Genomic DNA, 22862 nt, shown 5'->3' on the forward strand with positions numbered 1-22862 from the left:
ACCTTTTATGATATTTATTTTTAACGACCAATAAACAACTATACGGGTACTATCAAATAGCAGTAGCTGATTCGTTATTTGGTATTTACGTTTCGAAGTATTGATTGTTACAGGTTTACATTGTACGCATTACTATTCTAAAGGTACATACAGAAGTGAAGCATTAGATTTTAAATACAGTAAAAGGTAAGGGAGCTTTAGTAATTTGTTATTTGTGTTTTCTTGTCATAATTAATAATTTTCCTCAAAGTTGTTAACCCTCATTAGGTTATAGAATTGCTACACAAAAAATACTATACAAAATGTGATCTGAGATATTTTTATTTGAAATTTTCATATTGTTTTACCTCAAAAAAACTTTCCAAATATGAAACTAATTATGAATGTATAAGTGATCAGTCCTCCCCCTTCCACCACCCACATGATATGATTGTCGATTTGTCCGTTTCTGACGATACACGTGCCTTCCGTATTATAATCCTGGTAACTAAAATAAGGTTATTTACTTGATGTCCGTTGTATTTATGATGTCTGCATATTACATGTTGTAATGAACTATTATATTATTTACATGGTGTATATGTTTTATTTTCTGTGTTGAAGGTGTACGAGTGGGAGGATAGCCTATAAAAAACAGGTTCCGTCCATATATTTTTCTTAAGAGGTACATATAAAACACCATAGCTGCCTTATATGTATTTATTTCTATACATGCACTTTCTTTTTCTACAAAAAACATGTAATACAAAACACAATGTACGGTCAATATTGAGATCTTAACGTGAATGGGGAGGGTTTATGATCATTTAAAAAAGATTTCTATATATAGAAAAAAGTATAAACGTGCATGCGTGGGAGGTTAGCCTATAAAAAAAAGGTTCCGTCCATATATTTTTCTGAAGAGGTCCATATAGAACACCATAGCTGCCTTATATGTACTTATTTCTATATATGCACTTTCTTTTTCTACAAAATACATGTAATACAAAACACAATGTACGGTCAAAATTGAGATCTTTACGTGAATGGGGAGGGTTTATGATCGTTTAAAACAATATGTCTATATATAGAAAAAAGTAGAATGCAAAAGTATGTGCATATATAGAAAAGTTATAAAGAAAAAGTATGTGCATATATAGAAATCGTATGTGCATATAAGGAAAAATATAAAGAAAAAGTATAAAGGAAAAATATAAAGAAAAAGTATGTGCATATATAGAAAAAAGTTTGAAGAAAAAGTATGTGCATATTTAGGAAAAGTTTGAAGAAAAAGTATAAGGAAAGAGTAGAAAAAATATATAGACAATTATATTTCGCAGATGCCTTTGTATATGTTTGCTTCTATACTGTTACCAGATGATTCATGTACGTAAACTAAGGTTGTGGTTTGTTTGATTTCAGTTCTCTGATGATAAAAATTCAATTACCTCGTACATTTTATTTGCACCCCTTTGTATACACATGTTGATGTCACGATACAAGACAACCGTGCCCAAAGCCCATATATATACATGTATAGAACATATTAATCTGTAGATTATTGAAAATGAAAAACAAATCATGCATAAGCGCAATAAATCAAAACAGATTTAACTCTCGTATCTCCGATGATGCGATATCTTTTCTTTACAACTATAAGTAAAAATCAAAATTGATAAACAAAAAAAAACGTTGTAGTCATCGCCTTTAAGATTTAAAATTTAAATGCTTCTAGCGAAAAAAGGTCGTATTACACGGTCACTCAGAACAGTCATTTATCAACCTAATATAATATATTTAGATATAAAACTAAAATGAATAGTAAATGTTAAAGGCAGTGCATAAACACGGAACTTAAACGTTTACATGATTTCACATGCAAAGTAGGAGGGGTTGTGAAGTACAAGTTTGTTTTTCTGTTATTTTATTGTTAATTATTTGTGTGCGGTGTCATCTACTTATAGATAAGGCGGTATTGAAAATGTCAGCTGCTACATTGGCCATTGTGCTTATGGTATCAGTCCATATTTGCCATGGAAAGATTTCAGTGACATGGATGTATATATGTATTCTACTTGCTGGTTATTTGTAAGGATATTTTATTCAGCGTGTTATGATTTAAGGCGAAGTATACGTAATTGCACGCCTCTAGCGGAAATCGGAAGACAAAACGTGCGTCGTTAGTTAAGAAAATTATCTCCCTTACTCTACGAATTGGAAATGGGCACATGAAAGAAAATCTGGGGGGGGGGGGGGTAATCATTTTATTGACAATCTATCATGAATACAAACAAGTATTCCTGTGCTATCTCAAAATTTCAAAGAAATTATCAGACTCCAATCAGAAATTTTAGTATCACAAATCTATGGTGTGTTATAGTCTGCAACTGTTTTTGTTACGTCTAGCCTCATGCAAATGCGGCCGCCGGGGTGCATAATATAGTTCGTATTTATTTCAACAGAAATTAAGAATAAACATATATACAAATGACAATTCTGCTTCAGGTTGTATCATACTCGTTGAAATCAAACCAATATGGACCCCCTAATATATTTTTTGAATGAAATCTTGTAGCGTATTCTTTAATGTAACTAAAAATGACCGTTAGTATGTGTGTTGAACTAGAAAGGCGTGGACATGTCCCGTTTATTATGCAATTGTCATTTTAGGATTATTTATATTTGTGTAAAGTATAAACAACAGCTAGGAGTATAAGTAGAAGGACAAAACTTACAGAGAGAAAAAAAACCGAACAAAATAATAGGAGTCCGTCTACAAAACATTACACAGAATCTAAGGATTTAGCACTGTGATATTTATCTCAGAATAAGTAAATCATCTAATCTATCGCGTCCAAATTTCAGTTATCATGGAGCAGAAAATAAACAGGTGTCTTCTATTCCGTCCGCAATTTCTAAGGAAAGTAAAATCTAAATTAAGAACCATGGTTGAAACTGAAACTACACATGCATGATAAAAATAAAACATGCAGTTTTCGACGAGCTAATTTTTTTTAATACTTTTGAAATATTTATAAAAATATACATGATATAGAGGGTCACGTGCTTAATTTTCTTGAAAAAAAATATATTGATAGTTCAATCTTTGAATTTCAAGACGTAGGTATTTTGTTATATATTGAATGATAATTGGTAAACTATTTGTAAAACAAATAGTATTTTCGCCACGTGATTAGAAAGGACACTCAGAATAATATACATCCGACCTGCGGCAAACAGTTGTTCTATTTATATGATACCCCAGCTCCTTATTTTTATATAACATAAACAAAACCAATTTATTTGCATTGGATACAGACACAATACGGAAGATAAACTCGTATAGAATTGAATTATGAACAGTCTCCTTGCCAACTTCAGAAGCAAGGTTGTCGCCTTTCAAAACTTTCTAAGGTCCTGATTGTATTGCCGAGTTTATGAGCTGCGATCAATGCTTAGAAGGGATCTACTTACATTAAACTGGATACATTCAAATGACTTTACACTAGAAACATTTTTAGCATTATCTTGGATGAATATATTCTCATTACATCTCTCTTGATAAATTCGTATAGTAGTATACCATTAATTACAGACGTACATTCGTATAGCCTTACGTAGTACGTATGTATTTATTACATGACACCAGTACATGTATATCATGACAACAGCACATTTACAGCATATAACAGTAATTGTACAAAGCTTTAAAATTACACTTAACAATACGCATATACACAATGCTAAGACATAACACAGTCAGTGATATATGCAATGGGAAGTTATATAAAAAAAAAAACATTTGTTTTATTTTTCTGAAATTCCTATACGGGTTCTTCTTTTGACCTTATTGTAGCCATTCTCAACATGATATGCATTTGCAGATTTCTTACTTTTTACGAGTCTTACATGTGGAAATTTAAGAAATAATGGTACAAGAAATTATTTTCTTTGTTAATGAATTACCCAAAAACATTGATGCCATGATAATGCCTTGTCGTGTAGTTAAAGAAAAGGGAAAGCTATCGAGAAAGGAAATTTTAAAGTTAAATTGTACAATCACGTGCACGTGTGTGAACTTGACAAATACAATGGGTTGTGTATGCATAACCTATGAATAGCACTGGAAATAATGAGAATGAAAAGAAGCGATCCCTATATTAAAACCGATTTTTTCAAATACAGTGAAACCTGTCCAAACCGAACACCCACGGGACTTTGCGTTATATCGGTTTTCACGGGTGTTCGGATTGTAGATGTAAACGGAAGTCGACACCAACATAATTTTAGCACTTACTGACAAGGGATAATAGGTGACACAACAGACGACTATTTATTTTCGTGATGATATAGATTTAAACGTAAAAATATAAGTAGATAAAGATAGACCTATGGCTACATTTTTGTTAATAAATCAAACGCCACTCCGTCAATCACGCTCGTCGCTGTGAAACTACAATGTATAAACCGTTCAATGATGTCCGACGTGGAGCAATTTTGCTTTTTATAATTATTTTCTAATCCATTAATTCACTGACCAATTCATATTCCAAGTCACTGTCAAATGACGATTCCGTAGTTGAGTCGAGATCGTCATTGTACACACGAGTTCTCGGACTGAACTTGCCACCCGCTGACTGATACTTCGCAACACGATAAGAGTGAAACAACAGCAGGGGTCCAGTTGTGTCCAGTTCATTCTCGGACTTTATCGTTGTTAAATAGCTTACGGAAGTCTTCAGGAGCAACCGAATCAAATATATAGGGCCTCTCAAGGGAATCCGGCAATCGAAAGCCATTGACCTTGTCGTGTTGCATGACTTCCTAATCCAGTGAAAGGCTTTAAAACTTTAAAACTATTACTTAATTAAACAGTTTAGCTACAGAATGACAGTCACGATAATTATTTGAGTAACCTGCATTTAATTGATCCAAGGAAAAGTTCCTTTCTTGTCATTTTCGGCGATGGGGGTAGCTGACCAGTGTAACGTTTCTTTACAACATAAAGCATTTGATCACTGAATACATGGACACAGACATGCTAATTTGTTTGTCATAACAACTCACCAGTTAATTTAACCTCAAATACCCTCGGGGATACTCTGTCATCCTGTGTTTGTTTAATGAAATCATGCAAATAATTAAAAATACTTTTTTGATTTGATTGCTATCGATCGATTTAGACAGGTTATTTTTAATTACATATTTACTATCGAGCCTTCAAAAATCGTTCGGAATTCGGTGTTGACAGGGTTCGGGTTTTTCAGGTTAGATTAACGTTAATTGATAGGGAAATTTTGTGGGACTTTGAAAATTGTTCGGTTTAAACTGAAATTCGGTTTTATCAGGGTTCGGTTTACCCAGGTTTCACTGTACAATGTATATATAGAATCATTATGTACTAATCTAGACAACTCAATATTTGATTAACATTATTAGAACAATACAAATATTTCAAAAAAGGTATGGAACACTGTCCAATCAAGTTAAAGTCTATACAGTAACTTTCTTTCACTTGCAGTATATTCATTAACCAATGTGCATTATTTTGGCATCGGAAATGTTCTTCATCATTTTTCAGTTTGTATCGTTACATGTATCAACCATATCAACCAATTATGCATTTATCTTTTTAGCATTTCCAATACTTAGGAAAATATGTTAACCACAATTACGATTTGTATGACAATACTGTACAGTACAACTGGTATAATAGCGTTATAGAGTATAATTTGTGGTGACGTTACACAAGACATCAATATCGTCGGCGAATATTTTATAATTCTCTGCTAAAAATCAAACTACAAGATAATATAGCTTAACAACCAGCACGGTTGCTAAGCACTTTCTTTGCACCAATGGATTTGTCGTTTATTTTTTAATCGAATTTCGAATTTAAAAAAATTCTGTTGACCAACAAATTAGAAAATCATTATAAAATAAAAATATCTGCATTTTTTTTATTTTCCCTATATATTCTTTGTATTTCTGGAGTATCATGTTATTAGTTTCAACAGCTTGTATCTGGAAAACGAAAACGGTTACTCCCTTTTATTATTTTATATTCCGATGTATTTTTACAAGCAGAATCCACATGTAAAATTTAAAAACATTCTGTTCAGTGGTTATATTACGTACACCTCGCCTTAAGCATGTTAAGGGATCTTCAGAACTCTGATCAATACTCTTGTTAATAGAACGAAATTACCACTTTGAATTCATATACGTATAATGTGTTTCAATATTATACAATTATTGGCTTTTGATGAGGTTTATACAAAGATTTTTCAACCAAAAATATATGGCATTAACTGAGGCCAACGACCAAGAAGAATGTCATATCTTTTGTGTATCAAATGTAGCGTGTTTTTATTTTAATACGCCAGAAGCGCGTTTCAATTGCATAAGACTCATCAGTGACGCCCAGTTCAGAAATGTTATCAAGCCAACAAGTTCAAAGTTTAAGAGCATTGAGGACACAAAATTCCAAAAAGTGGTGCCTAATACGGCTAAGGTAGTCTATGCCTGGGATTCGAAAAACCTTAGTATTTCAAAAAATGCATGCATTTGTAAACATAAAACTTATAAGAATTTTGATATGAGTGTCACTGATGAGTTTTATGTAGACGAAACACGCGTCTGGCGATACTTTGATAACCAATTATAAAGATTACCATTTAAATGATAAATCATAGTATCAATTGAAATCAAAAGTAAACAATCATGTTATAATGCTTATTATATGATTTGTTTATCCTTCAACAATTTTCTCAGATACTCACTACATTTAAAACTGGTCCTTGTTTTTCTTACTAAATTTATTATCTGCTGTTGCAAATTTTAAACATTCAACAAAAAGTGAAATCACAAAAATACTGAACTTAGAGGAAAATCTAATCGGAAAGTCCATAATCACATGGCAAAATCAACATCAGAAACGAATGGGAAAGAACTGTCATATTAATGACTTAGTACAGGCAGTTTCAAATGTAGACAATGGTGGATTAAACCTGGTGTTATAGCGCTAACCCTCTCTAACTTTGATGACAGTATCATAAAATCCCGTTATATTTACAATGATGCGTGAACAAACAGACATACATTTTACTCTTAACAACAACCATAAAAACCCTATTTTGCATATCAAACATAATCTTAAAAAAACTAGCCAAGGAATTTGTTTTTGTCCTGGCTGATAAAGCTGCTAATAATATCACTATTGTTTGACGTAAATTTTATATTGAGGTCCTGCAAAAGGAAATCACGAATTCACCAACATTCCAGCTGACTTCATTTACAAAAAAACGACATTTTTAACAAACACAAACAAGAAAAATCTGTTCAAAGTTTTGATTTTTCTACCACTTTGCCTCATATTCTTATTCAGAAAAACATCACATCCCTAATAACTAGGCATTTTAAATATAAATAATTCGTAAATAAAACTCAACATGCAGACATCTTATACGTTCAGGTATTTCACATCCAATCTTGTATGGTAATATTCGATACAAAGCATAAAAATGTCAGTATTCACTACAAAAGCTTTCAAAACCGTTAAACAGATTAAGAAGGGATATAGTTACGGTGCTGTTGTCAGGTCATTGAAAATTGCATATTTTGGCTTTAATATTGATTCACTTATAGAGTCTTTGCATCGGAGCTTAACGCATTTATTTGAAAAAAAAGCAGTTGTTGGCATGACACGGGTTATATATTTTATGATAGTATGATACTAAACCCCCTAACGGGAGAGATTGTACCTGATATTTATATGATGAAGACATAATCTTTCAATCAGTTTAATTGATGTCTGAAGCTGGCATGCTAGTAGTCTGTTGTTATTTATGTATTATTGTCATTTTATTTATTTTCTTTTGGTTACATCTTCTGACATCGGACTCGGATTTCTCTAGAACTGAATCTGAATTTTAATGTGCCTAATGTTATATATATATTTATCAACAAGGTATTGGTACCTTCCGATGAACTTTTTTTTGAAATAGGACGAGACGTTCTTTGACATACCCCCGGTTCATCAACTTTCTACTCAGACACTGATGACGTTTTACAAAGTCTGAGTAGGAGCTGCAAGCTCTTGAATATTGAAAAAGTTGGGAAATATTTATCCCATATGCAGGTGAAGTTGGTATATTGCTTCTAAGGTGATTTACTAAACGAAAACCCTCTAAAGATATAAAGAGGAGAAAATTACACCGATATCAAGAAAAGAAAATCGAAAAAACAAAGAAATCTACATGATGTTAAAACACAACGTCATTGACGTTACTTTGGACAATCTTTATTTAGGTGAAATGATGTTGTTTCAAAACTTATACTAACCTCTCGTAGCTGCGGTGAATACACTGATTTTTCAAAGATTATTTCTTATGCTATAAACCTATGAGAACACAGTAAATGTATAGTCACAAAATAAAGCATTATATATGTTATCAGATGCTTTTCCAACTGATTCTTGTGTCTCTGATCCGTATCTTGTTGATGAAGACACTATGGTTATCATGAAGTTTGAAGGCGATATAGGCAGCCAAGAATGTAGACAAATGTCGTTCACAACTCCAAAATCTGCCTTTTATTCATACACGTTGTGTATGAAAGAACTTTACTTCAGTAGCCCACAATGTCAGAGTAAAGTTTACTTACGTTGGTATTGGTCTTACTACGACTACGACTACATCGACAGTTATGATTATTATAATAGCAAAGAGGTAATATACCATATATATATATTGTATATTATACAGATACGGGAAATGAAGAAGAAAACAAAAACCAGAACAATTAAAGAAACAACAGAGCTATAAAAAAAACTTAACTTATATGTTTTCCCGCAATTTGAGATTTACGAATCTCATTTTTTAAAAGAAGTCTTACTTTTATAATCACATTAACATATTTCAATGATAACCCAATGTGCACCTGTTTTGTAAAACAGATGACATACATCTATTTGGTCTTTGAGACGGAAAACATGATATGTTTGTTTATTGACATTATGGAAGTTTTTACATATATGTATAAAGTGCCAATATATGTCATAAGAGAGGCAAAATATACGAAAAGAAATTTTCAAACGCATAAATCGAAAATAAACTGACAACATCATGGCTTAATAAAAATGAAAAACTCAAATAGTGGAACAGCAACCTACATAGTGTTATAATAGTTATCACTATTAAACAGACAACTATGTCAACAAAGAAACACAAAAAGACATTAGAAAAAAGCACTCTAGCAAAACTGATGGACAACAATACTAAAAACAGTTAGGGGCGTTACTTAAACAAGTAACTTTTTTTAGTTACTTATTTAGGTAATTTTTGTTTTTAAGAAATATAAAATTACTCAATAGAGTTATTTTAAACTTCAATAAAAGCAGGGACTAAATGTAGTTTTCATGAATTTTTACATCATTTTATATCATAAATTTAAGAATTTGTAAGATTTGAGAGGAGAATAGACATAAAGGGTTACTTTAAAAATAATGACAAAAATGTTACTTGAATAAGTTATTTTGTACATTTATGAAAGAATTAGTAATAACACTTTTTTTAGGAACATATGTAATTGTTTTGGGTTACAAATTATAAATAACTTCAAGTCTTAATTAATTCATAAGTTTCTATCTATTTATATCTGTCTACCTTCAAGGTTTTGAAGGAACACGATATTTTAATAGTCCCAAGAGACCAATCTTTGAACAAGAAGCGTCGATATCAAAGATAAGTGCGTCAGAAAAGCAATTAGTGTTTCAGAAGGATTAGATTTTATATTTCATGGGAAAAAATAACCAGATGTCTGTAAAAATTTGTTAAAACTAGTAAAATTTGTATAATTGGTGACCTATAAAATTAATATTTAGAAAAGCTACTTATATAAGTAATTTTTAAAATAGCCTCGTTTTCAACATAACTTATATAGGTAATTTTAAAAGTTACTTGTTTAAGTAATGCCCCTGACTGAAAAAGACTATAGCACAATAACAAAAGGCGATATTAAATTTTTGTAATCTAAATACCTCCTCTTATCATCTTTAATAAATCCAAAATATGTCCCTTAATATGAGGAGGGCTTCACTTTAAAAATAGAGTCTGTATAAGTACCACCACTTAAAAATAAGATATAGAGACGATACATTTTGAATCTTCAAAACAGTGCATTAGAACGGCACACATGTCTTTTTCATGTACACTTACATTCGTGCTCTATGTCTTAAAATCACCAGATATCCCATTTTCCCAAATCTTTCCGTGATATTTAGTTTGATCTACAAAAACGTCCATAATTATACCAGCTACTGTAAAATCTAAGTGGTTCTAGTGTTTATGATGTTATTGGACTTTAATTTAATAATTTATTTTTTTCTTAACTCCATTCAATTCCTTTATAAAAATTTAATTGAATAACTTATTTTTTTAATCCTTCTGTTTCGGAAAATGATAATTAGAAACTTTAAATCTATCTTTTGAGTCTTTCGCCCTCTTTTTAAATATCAATTCAAAGACTCATATCCATCGCCAGCCAACTATCAATGCCTCCTGCCGCTGGACTTTTTTATCTTTATTTTTCTAATGTTGTTTTTAATGTTAGCTCGATTTTATGTTTAACAGTTTAACGGGACCTTTATTTTTACTAAACTAGTACACGTTTTGAAATAGGGGCGAATTGAAGCCAAACTTTTGGGACGAGATCTTCCCGCTATGTTAATTTTGTTGCTAGATACATGCAATATATATTTATTACACTAAAAATATCAACTTTGAAGACCAAAAGCACGCTTCTGTTAACACGTCTGAACATGCTAATTGTTCTTGGAAAATACACGAAAAAACGTAAGAAATAACAATTACACTTTCATAACAACCTACAAAAAAAGAGGTAAGTATGAGATAAACTGAAAATGCGATTTTTGACCCTATTATAATAGAAATTGAACCATTTGTTAACTACTGCAATTAGGTGTTTGTACTCAATTATTACACTGTCTTTTCATTTTTTCCTTTTAAGATATCAGGAGTTGGCTGCTTATATGATGCAAACGGAATGTTCTCACGGTGTTTATATGATGGTAGCCATGTTTCATTTGAGCTGAGAAAATCAAAGAAAGGGGTTCCAGACAATGTAAATGACACTTTCAAGTTTCAAATTGAAACAAAATGGGATTTCAATTGTAAGTGATTGTATTGCTGGAAATCTGGTTATCTAACTAATATTTAGACTAAACATCGCTGATACAGCAAACCTTAACATACATGACATCAATATACATTTCCCAATCGCAGGAGTGATTTATTTTTTAAATATCTATTCACACAACAACTGAAGAAGAGAGATCAAGGGTACCAGTATTAGAATTTAGTACACCAGACGCACGTTTCTTCTACATAAGCTCATCAGTGACGCTCATATTTCATGTATTTAATATATCAAAATATTTATAAAGCCAAACAAGTAGAGCATTGAGTATTCAAAATTCCAAAAAGTTGTGCCAAATACGGCTAAGGTAATCTATGCCTTAATAAGAAAATCCCTAGTTGTACCGAAATATTCAAAATTTTGTAAACAGGAAATTTATAAAAATAACCACATTATTGATAGTCATGTCAACATCGAAATGTAGACTACTGGGCTGGTGATACTCTCGGGGACGAAACGTCCATTAGCAGTGGTATCGACCCAGTTGTGTAAATAGTTATGAAAGTTACCAGGATTATTATTTAGTACGCTAGACGCTTGTTTCATCTACATAAGACTCATCAGTGACGCTCATATCAAAATATTTATAAAGCCAAACAAGTACAAAGTTGAAAAGCATTTAGTATTCAAAATTCCAAAAAGTTTTGCCAATTACGGCTAAGGTAATCTATGCCTGGGATAAGAAAATCCTTAGTGTTATGATATTGTAATTATTATGTTTATTTATGTTGGCCTAATTTGTGTTGTATGGCCTGATAGTTGTTTACCAAATAATCTTATAACTGTGCAGTTTAGGAATCACTGGAACAATCACAGAATGATTGGAACTTTCTAGAATGATCCTTATAAAAGATGCGTAATTTAAACTTCTACGTTATTCCAGAAACTTCCGTTGTAACTTTCCAGGATTTTCCACAATGTTCCATTATAGAGTGTTCTAGAATTTTCCATGACAACACTATATATACAGACACTAAAGTTAAACTCTCATAATTAAACTTGGACTTAGACATTGATAGACATTAGTATTCACGGCATTTGGATTGACACTTTTATTCTACAAACAACATCATACTGGATTGTGACCTTAGTAGTGAACATAATATTCAGATTGGATTCCGAAAGATTTCCGGATACAGATAAAGATAAAAGAGTGGACTCATATTTTGACAGTTAAGTTATCAGTAATATTTGTAAAATACTTCTTGTAAACTTTTGTATAATAAATATTGTTAAATTTTAGTATTGATTTGTGTCTTTTGTTGGCTACAATTTAAAGGCGGTTTCTGGCCGTAACATTAGTTGTTTCGAAAAAAAATCAAAGTTTTGCACACAGAAAATTTATAAAAATGACCACATTATTGATATTCATGTCAACACCGAAGTGTTGTCTACTGGGCTGGTGATACCCTCGCGTAGTACTACTACTACTACTACTATTACTACTACTACTTCTACTACTACCACTACTACTACTACTACTACTACTACTACTACTACTACTACTACTACTACTACTACTACTACTACTACTACTACTACTACTACTACTACGACTTTTACTACTACTAGTACGACTAGTGGTACAACTATTAATACTAATCTTCTGTTAGACAATAATACAAGACATAATTAAAATTTAGATACTATCAAGTTTAGGTACACACATGTTTATAAAATGAACAATGCGAAACATTTAAATCTTTCGGTATGTTTTGCCTTTAAAGCAACACAACACAACATTCCAATTGAAAATATGAAGAAAATTATAACACTTGACACTATACATATCAGAATACCATAGACAAGTTTAGCACACTTTAAGTATTTACAATGTGTCAACTGCATACTGCATTAACTAAAATTTAAAAACAGAAAATTCCCTTTAATTTAGCTTCTTATAACTTCATTGAATTTAATAATTTCGTTATTCAGCTCATCCATATTTTATTGCATTTGCACAAGTACAAGTGCTGCTGGTTTTGAGTTACTTCACTATTATTGATTGTTCAGAAGAATTTTATATATCATTTACACCTAATTTGATTTTAGATGAAATGATTGGAGGAATATCCGGTGGCATTGTTGGGATGTGTATATTCACTGGAGTAGGAATCTATTTGTGTATTAATTGTCACCGCAGGAAACAAGTAACAGGAAGATACTGCTGCACATGTCCCACATATGTACTCAGTTGCTCGAGTAAGTTCTGTGATATCATTTGGATTCTGACAATGCAAGTGAACAATAACAAACATTATTGAAGCAATCAATGCAATAGTTCTACTAAAAATTAAACTTCCGTTTTCGTGTATTTCTTTTATGTTTTGTATATATATATTTATAAATTGCTAGGACCAGCACAGTAAAACGAATTGTCTGAATTCAATAACATGACACTTGGTTTACAGACACATATAAGAATGTATTGTTTTACTCACCAAGTTTTTCTGATCCAATCTCATATCATCTCCCTTATGTGATGTTGAAAAACTAGCTAGAGACCAATTGACGAAATTTTTATAAAGATAGGTCACTTAACAATCCAAAACAAATGCAAATACCTTATTGACCTTTACAAAATATATATATATGTCTGGATCCAAGAAAAGAAGGCATATGTTCAAACAGCAATGGACTGTTAATAATATTAGACTTACATTATCAAATTTACCTGTTTAAATTAAAACTAGAGTATAACTATTAGTTGACATGTAATGCTTTCTGTAGGTTGCATACGTGGTCCCCTTGAAAAATGCATCATTATGTGGTATCTACAGCAAAGACTGAAAACGGTTGAATCTAAATTGAATAATTGCGCTGAGGTTATAACTTACACCCGTAAATGCAAACGACGCTTTTTTTTTCGTAATTAGAAATAACAAAATGGAAGCAAAGACAAACTGTGCAATGTTTGAATCCTAACACATTTGTGGCAAACAATTGTATATAGTTTTAATTATTGAAAAGCGTAGTATTTTTTGCTGTATATGTCAGAAATAACCTAAACTCAATTGTATCGTACTAGAGACAATGCTTACCAACAATGTAAGCTTGAATTTATGTTTTTTTGTAAGCATTAGCTAAACAGATCTTACTCATCGTCAAAAATATACAACTGTTCCTTGCATTTGAGCAAGCTATATAACCAAACGTCTATAATTTTCTCCAAGTCAGGAATATGACAGATGTAATTCATTCGTTTGATGTGTTTGGGATTTTGATTTTACAAGTTGATTAGGGACTTTCCGTTATGAATTTTCCTCGAATTTCAGTATTTTTGTGATTTGATATGTTTTATTATACTTTCAGAGTCCATGAAAGAGGGAATATCACAAGGTTTCTCGGCAGAATTAGCTGGAGCTGGTATATTGTTGTGTTCCTGTGTAATTTGTAGACGACAAAATTGTAAACAACAGGAACAAGATCAGTGCGAAAAAGGTACGAAGGCCTTGAATTATGTTATATTCCGTCAAATTATATGAGTAAAAGTGTTCACGGGAAATTTACACCAACAAAGTACATTATTGTACAATTCGAATTATTCAACGCGAATAGAGAATAACATGAATAATGATATGACGGGGATACGTAATTTTGTTGAATCTGATATCACACACACAATTCTTTCAAGCTTCAGTTTGCTGAAAGATATAAGTACCAACTTACAAGAATGTTGGATATGTTCTACGTGTATGTACATGTACAAGGACTTAGATTTTAAAATGATTTGGCCTCGAGTATCTATGAAAAGCAAACAATGGCAGTAATACGTATAAGGTCTTTAAAATTGTTATAATACGTTATAAGAAATGCGTTTTCATGAAAATATGTTTGTGTTCATTATTTCCATAAACTTATACAATGTTATATCACATAACAGAGACTTACGAAATGTATCTAGTCGATTTATGTTTCTCAAAATATACAAAACAAAAACCATAGGAAGCTATAGTTGTCCAAAATTGACTTTTGTTGTGTATACATATTGGTCAGATACAGCAATAGTAATTTATATAATACATAGAATAAGAACACAATCGAATGCAGATTACACAATATATGACAATACATTGTTATAATGTAAACGATACGGTTTTTTTTTCTGCAATATTGTGCGTACAACTGCAATGTGGTAAAGGTAATTTTTGAAGTCCTTCTCATCTCTTAAAAAGGGACTTAGTCAACAACAAAAATTTTTATATATTTATGTATCGGCCATAGTGATACTTTTCTGTGTTGTTTTGCAAAATTGTCTTCTTGTTTATCTTAATAGTTACTATGGAAACTGATTGCACCTCAACTGATTCAGAGAACAAAGGGGAAGCCGTCACGGGGGAAACCGTTACGGGCTTTAAAGATCAAGACACAGCGCCATTGTGTGACAGTTAAAACGGCAGATATTTGAGGATATATAGAAGAAAAAAAAACATGCTTAGATAAGAAATCAATAATTATAGCTCTGTATTTTGTATATTTTATAAAACAGTACATTGCACCTTTATAAATGCTTATTAACATCTCAGAAATTTAAAATTTAAATTGATTTAAGATAACTGCTGTGGTAAAGTGTTTTTATTGTTGATAAGACTGTGTTTGAATAATCATACGTATACTTTGCATTTTTTAAAGAAAAACAGTACATGTACTATTAACCAAGGACTAACTTTATTTTGAATATACAATTCAAACGACATGCCGTCTCGTTTTGCCTTATTTACCTTCGAGTAGCAGAATGGGGTTCTGCTTAATTGTTACAAATGTATTACATGATAGTCAATGAATTCGAAATTGTTCAATGGGATAAATAATACTTGATACCGATTAAAAGTTTTACTTTAGCAACGACTATGTAGATGCAACGCGCTTTGCGTACACAATGTAAGTTCAAGTAAATAAAGATGAGTTTATTGGATAGTCTTTTTATCATGTTCTGTTAGCAGCATCCTATGCTCTTGATAGGACAACACAACACTCGGATATTGTTTGAATTAGGAAACCAATATCTTATATGCAAGAGTAACGAAATGCTTCTTCGTTATACATAGAAATGTTAAGGGGTTAACAATTTTGAAACTCAATTCATCCTATCTGTCGTAATTGTTTGTTCTTCACTGACCCCCGTTGTTGTCCATTTCGAGATGAAAGTTAAGATATGAGGGAACATTATTTAAATCTGTAATATCAGTTATATCAAATTAGAATTAATAAAAGCGTTAAACATATTCTCCGAACATTGATTTATTCAATAATAGAACATCATACATAAAGTGGAATGTGAAGTCAAATATATGTTAATTTATTTTTAATCTTTTTTAATAAAAAAAAAAATCGGCAAGAAGACGAGCAAAGCTGGACACCATTATGATTGACAATTGTTTTGTTTTTTTTTTTATTTAAAAAAAAGCCGTCACTTAAACGTTACAAATTATGATGGCATTAAATATAATCATGTATTTGAATGGTGTCAGTTAAGTCATGTTTTGGTTTATAAATATATTTTTTCATCTGCATTGTTTTCATAAAAACCATAATTATAATTTACGAGAATTAACATGATTAACTTGTATAAACTATTGTCAAATTGGTGTCTACTGCAAAATATTAAGTTTGAATTCTACACCTTTGATTGCCTTTCAATTTTCACGATGACAATGTAGTACCTGTATATTTGCTAAAAAAGTGAAAATATTATTGTTTTTTTTTAAATACTCTTCATGCCGATCTTAAAGGACGTGTAAGTCCGAACAAAGAACCGCTGTATAAGGTATAGTCATCCGTAATACAATTTTGAATATAAAAACGAACGTTGTTGCATGACTAGATCAAAATATGATAAATTGACGTCACTGATGCAATTATTATAGATAATATTACAGCAAAAGTCCAATGTTTTTAAAGATCTCCATTGATTACAGTTGGATAGTTTCTGTTACAACTATATATAAATCGAAGTTCATTGATTAACAGATACATTGAAATACGTTATGTTGACCATTTGTTCATTGTTGTATATTCAAGAGTGTAATACAAACATGATGTAAATGTAAAATATGTTTATAGCTGACTATGCGATATGGGCTTTGCTTATTGTTAATGACTGTACGGCGATCTATACTTGTTCATTTCTGTGTCATTTGGTATCTTGTGGAGAGTTGTCTCATTGGCAGTCATACAGCATCTTTTGTTTTATGATTATCAATAACAGCTGCATTGTTTTTCCTGTTATGCCTATACTGATATATTGGTAGATTTACAATGTTACTGTACATGTACATATGATAAACATATGATAACGAACTACACTTTCAATATTACATCGAGATATATAGTGTGGAAGGAGAGAAAGCTGGAAATCGGGATGTTAGAGTATTATGAACAAATTATGTACTTTAATACACAATATATCAACTATTCATGGCTTAGTAAGGCTTGTATGAATGCAATATATGATATACACGAATCTAATAAGATCAAGAAGAAAGAACATTGTTTTATATATAATTTCCTGTTCTTTTGTTTATTCAAAAGAACACAAACAAATCATGGGCATTTAAGAGTTTAACCTCATTTATTTTTTTTATTTTCTGTTGTCTTATGTTATTCAGGGTGGATATAAACTTCATACCTATAACAAATCCTGTATAAGTGAGAACAAACCAACTTGAGATATCATGCCAAAAATGTACTTGTTTTTAATATGGTTGAGTCAATGAAATATCAATAGCAACAGACAGCTGCGTAATGCACACAATGTAATGCTCTGTTTATCATTAGTCCGATGTATGCAAACATAATCAGTATGTATAACGCGTAAATAATTATCTAGGTGATGAATTGATGAATTATGAGAAATGTTAAAACATATGTCCTTTGATGTTGAGACGCATTTTTTCTGGCGAATTCGTTACGTCCACAATAACACATCAGCAATCATACATTGATGCTCTGTATAGAATGATCTTTGGTCTTTTAATTGTAAACTGAAAAGAGAGAAACAAAGGAAAACTGTACAACATGTGTAAAAGTGATACCTTATCAACCTCTAATTTTGTGGTGAGGAAAAGTTGTTTCTATGGGAGTTTTTTTTTCGGAAACCGTAACATGTTTCTTTCTTTGTTAAAATACTTTAAAGCCATAATACTTATAGAAGTTGGCTAAGTATCATTGTCTTACAGATTTCCATGATGCACATTCAAACAATACAGTAGAGGACGTTGTAGATTATTATAGGATCAACATATCACGTATATTTTTAAAAGAAATATAATTATAGTGCTTTCAGTGGATATACACATGCTTCATGTAATTGGAGGAGGTTTGTTAAAAAACTGTGTCCAGGTACACCAAAATAAGGTCGAAATTACAATTCTTATGCAAGCTGACAAAACTTTCTGACCATTAGGATCGAAAAGGGGACGGTTCACAAATATTATTCGTATTAGATGGGTTATTGTTAATGAAAATATTATGGAAATTACGATACATGGCAAGTTTGACGCCAATTAAAAAATTGCCTACGCGTCAATGAACAAAACAGTACGTGTATCGTATATACATGTGGCCATTTTTCCCACAAAAACGTATTATAAATTGCAATAATGGCAGTTTACTCCTTTTTAAAAAAGGAAACTACTAGCAGGTAACATTTTATGGACTACAAATAATGCACACATCTTTTTCACAAATATCTTTTTTGTATTGCTTTTCATTATATATAACATGTATAAAGGGTTTCTTTATACGTTTACCTCCTTTCCACTGATAATGTCGTTACTTTTATACCATGGGGAAAACCTGTTATCGCACTCTGTTGTCGTCCATGGTTTATAGGTATGCATCTGCAGAATAAGTAGAAAATGTCATCTATTGTAAAACACATTATAAGTAACATCTTTGTTTATATAAAAGTATGACGTATATAAGTGTAATGGTGATCTAGTAGATGATCTAGTGGATGATATTTTAGCCGAATCATCAAAAGGTCAAAATTGCCAAGTACCAGACTACAATAGTTATCAAAGGTACAAGGATTATAATTTAATACGCCAGACGCGCTTTTCGTCTACATAAGACTCAGTAGTGACGCTCAGGTCAAAACAGATAAATAAAGTACAAACGAGATGTCGATCAGTTAAATGTCTCTATAGCTTACTTCAAAATCGTTGTTACCAAATGAGAATACAATCATGTTAAATCAACAACAAAAAATATCCAAATATGTCGTTATTTGTATAATTGGATAAAAAAAACGGTGCTAGATGCGTGCAAAATCAATGTTTATACTGCTGACCATTCTCGTCTCAAAGTGTGACGGGATAGCTTGTTTATATTATTTTATTATAATAATGTATGGAGGAGGACAAGCACACTTCAAATAATTTACAAACATTATTGATAAAACACGAAAATAAAACCAGACTAAGAGTAAGGTCGCATCAAACAGCTGATGCTATTATATCAACCTAAAAAATAATAAACGTACTGTGCTACTGAGATCTACGGGTTTTTGTTCTGTAAAATCATCATCGTATATTTTATAATCAGAAGATTATAAATCAGCTGATGCATGCATGCTTCTGTGAACACTACTTGGACGGTACTGACTGATATTATCCTCATCATCACTATTGAAATAGATAAACAGGACAATAAAATTGAAGATGCATAGTTGAGTAAATGACATGTGCAAGGAAACAATCACATAATTTTGCTGTAGATTGTTTAGCTCAAATAGTCCGACGGGCCAAGTGAGCTTTTCTCATCACTTGGCGTCCGTCGTCTGTCGTCGTCTGTCGTCTGTCGTCTGTCGTCCGTCGTCGTTAACTTTTACAAAAATCTTCTTCTCTGAAACTCCTGGGCCAAATTAACACAAACTTGGCCACAATCATAATTAGGGTATCTAGTTTAGAAAGTGTGTCCGGTGACCCGATCAACTAACCAAGATGGCCGCCATGGCTAAAAATAGAATAAAGGGGTAAAATGCAGTTTTTGGCTTATAACTCAAAAACCAAAGCATTTAGAGCAAATTTGACATTGTGTTAATTTGTTTATCAGTTCAAGATCTATCTGCTCTGAAATCTACAGATGAATCGGACAACCCGTTGTTGGGTTGCTGCCCCTGAATTGGGAATTTTAAGGAAATTTTACTGTTTTTGGTTATCATCTTGAATATTACTATAGATAGAGATAAACTGTAAACAGCAAGAATGTTTAGCAAAGTAAGATTTACAAATAAGTCAACAGGACAAAAATGGTCAGTTGAACCCTTTAATGGTTATTGCCCTTTATAGTAAATTTTTAACCGTTTTTCGTATATCTTAGTTATCTTTTACAAAAATCTTCTTCTCTGAAACTACTGGGCCAAATTAAACTAAACTTGGCCACAATCATCATTGGGGTATATAGTTTAACAAATGTGTCCAGTGACCAGGCAAATCAACCAAGATGGCTGCCATAGCTAAACATAGAACACAGGGGTAAAATGCAGTTTTTGGCTTATAACTCAAAAACCAAAGCATTTAGAGGAAATCTGACAGGTTGAAATTGTTAATCAGGGCAAGACCGATCTGCTTTAAAAAAATTAGAGATGAATTGGACAATTGGTTGTTGGGTTGCTGCCCCTGAATTGGTAATTTTAAGGAAATTTTGCCGTTTTTTGTTATTATCTTGAATATTATTAACAGCAAAATTTACAGCAAAGTAAGATATGAAAATAAGTCACCATGACCAAAATTGTCAATTGCCCCCCTAAGGAATTATTACCCTTTATAGTCAATATTTTAACAATTTTCATAAAATTTGTAAATTTTTACTAACACTTTCCACTGAAACTACTGGGCCAATCATTATAGATAGAGGTTATGGTAACAGCAAGAATGTTCAGTAAAGTAAGATCTACAAACACATCACCATCACCAAAATACAATTTTGTCATGAATTTATCTCTGTGTCCTTTGTTGAATATGCACATAGACCAAGGCGAGCGACAAAGGCTCTTACGAGCCTCTAGTTTTAGGAAACCTTCAATTCTTTGCAATATATTTGTATTTTCAACATTTCTATTTGATTTAACAAACCGAAATATAGTAACTTTATGTTTGTGTTTATGATGATCCATGTATCCGTTTTTTTCTGTACCCCCTGGTTTCTCATTTTGGAATTGTTGGTAAGAAATTTATAAAATTAACATATACTTTTGTTTTCTAGTGATAATATAAAAAAAATTTATAAGACATTAGACAAGTATTCATTTCTTTTTTTTTTTATTTCTAACATCTAGCAGTCTAGGGTAGAATAATATATGCTGACAAATAATAAAATATAAATATAAAAAACTCATGTGTGTATAGATCTGCTATGCACTTAACACCGAACAAAGATACAAAATATATACATCAATACGTAAAACTTTAGACATAACAGGAGTTCACTTACGCTGGTTCCAATGTTTTTGTACGCTTCACCTTCCTTCTCTTTATATGATACAGTAAGCAAGTGGTTATTATGACTGCACTTAGTATGCTTCCAATCGAAGTAGCAATCGCAATAATATACTTAGACTCCAATGCTAGTTTTTCTATCTTTATATCACAGTACTGTCCAGTAAATACAAAATCTGCATCCTCTCGGCAACTACAAAAAGGGATCAGCGGTTTGCTATAACTTTTTTGTAACATTAATTTACTTAATTATATTATTAGAAACATACACGAAAAAGTTTTTCATTGTGCAAAATATTACTTGACATCTGCAAAATAATGCCCAAATACCAATGATTTCTGTATACATTCATGTGTTGTTAAACATTTCAAATTTGAAAACTATTAAATAATTCTTATATGATTTGCGTATCTATAAAAACTTGAACTGGATTGGTCAATTACATATTTTTCCTTTGGTTTACACTTCAATAAACCATGTCTCCAAAACTATTTTCATAAACTTCACTGTGATATATTCATGCCAAATACACATACATGCAGGGATCCTGGAATTTTCAGCAAATTGAGATTGAAAACCAAAAAACAAAAAAGTTTACTTGTTTCTATTTTAATGCATATAAAACATAAAAGAAAAAAAATGCCTTTAAACTTTAAAAATGTACATAAAATTTAAATTCATATAAAATTCCGGGAAATTTCACGAATGATTTGGCGAATTCACGTCATGGCAAAATACGACGTCATACGAAGGAAAATTTTCAAACGAAAGATTGTTTCGTTACTCGTACGCTTCAAATTCGGAAAATAACTAAATAAAATGAAGTTTTTGAGGTAGGTGCTATATAATTTTAGATTCTGCTGCATTTATCGGACCTTTATGGTTTTTAGAAAGTCAAGATGGCGGCGTACTCCTAAGGTACAACATGTCAGTGTGCATTTGATGGTAAATATCGTAGCCATCAAACAAAAATTGTTTCTTAAACATCGGAAATGTTTGGCTGAAGAATTATAAGGATTAAACACATTTCTTCTAGAGGTTATTGATGTGTAAACCGAGGCTCTTACTCACAAACTTAACATAAAAGTCCTTCGGACTTTTATTCAGTTTGTGAGTAAATCGCCCCGGTTTGCACACATCAATAACTTCTATTAAAAATGTGTTTAATCCTATAATAAACAGAATCACTAACATGACTAATATTGATCTGTTCAGTGAATATC

The 22862-nt window shown here is 31.4% G+C and overlaps 1 protein-coding gene and 1 long non-coding RNA gene across 2 annotated transcripts; one reads left to right on the forward strand and one right to left on the reverse strand.

Annotated features, from left to right (window-relative positions):
* The first annotated feature begins 8439 nt into the window (after nucleotides 1–8439).
* LOC134695512 (uncharacterized) lies at nucleotides 8440–16403 on the forward strand. Its single transcript, XM_063556790.1, has 5 exons — nucleotides 8440–8708; nucleotides 11008–11170; nucleotides 13249–13398; nucleotides 14509–14637; nucleotides 15473–16403. Exons 1-5 carry the CDS (start codon nucleotides 8493–8495, stop codon nucleotides 15586–15588), a joined length of 774 nt encoding a protein of 257 aa, XP_063412860.1. The 5' UTR covers nucleotides 8440–8492; the 3' UTR covers nucleotides 15589–16403.
* Nucleotides 16404–17818: 1415 nt separating this feature from the next.
* LOC134694046 (uncharacterized) lies at nucleotides 17819–21819 on the reverse strand. The gene is made up of 4 exons (XR_010102553.1): nucleotides 21634–21819; nucleotides 19682–19823; nucleotides 18948–19037; nucleotides 17819–18179 (listed from the first exon to the last, which is right to left on the reverse strand). It is a non-coding gene; the product is annotated as an uncharacterized LOC134694046 (long non-coding RNA).
* Nucleotides 21820–22862: the final 1043 nt, after the last annotated feature.

The sequence above is a fragment of the Mytilus trossulus genome, chromosome 13, assembly GCF_036588685.1.
Source record: "Mytilus trossulus isolate FHL-02 chromosome 13, PNRI_Mtr1.1.1.hap1, whole genome shotgun sequence".
Taxonomy (NCBI): domain Eukaryota; kingdom Metazoa; phylum Mollusca; class Bivalvia; order Mytilida; family Mytilidae; genus Mytilus; species Mytilus trossulus.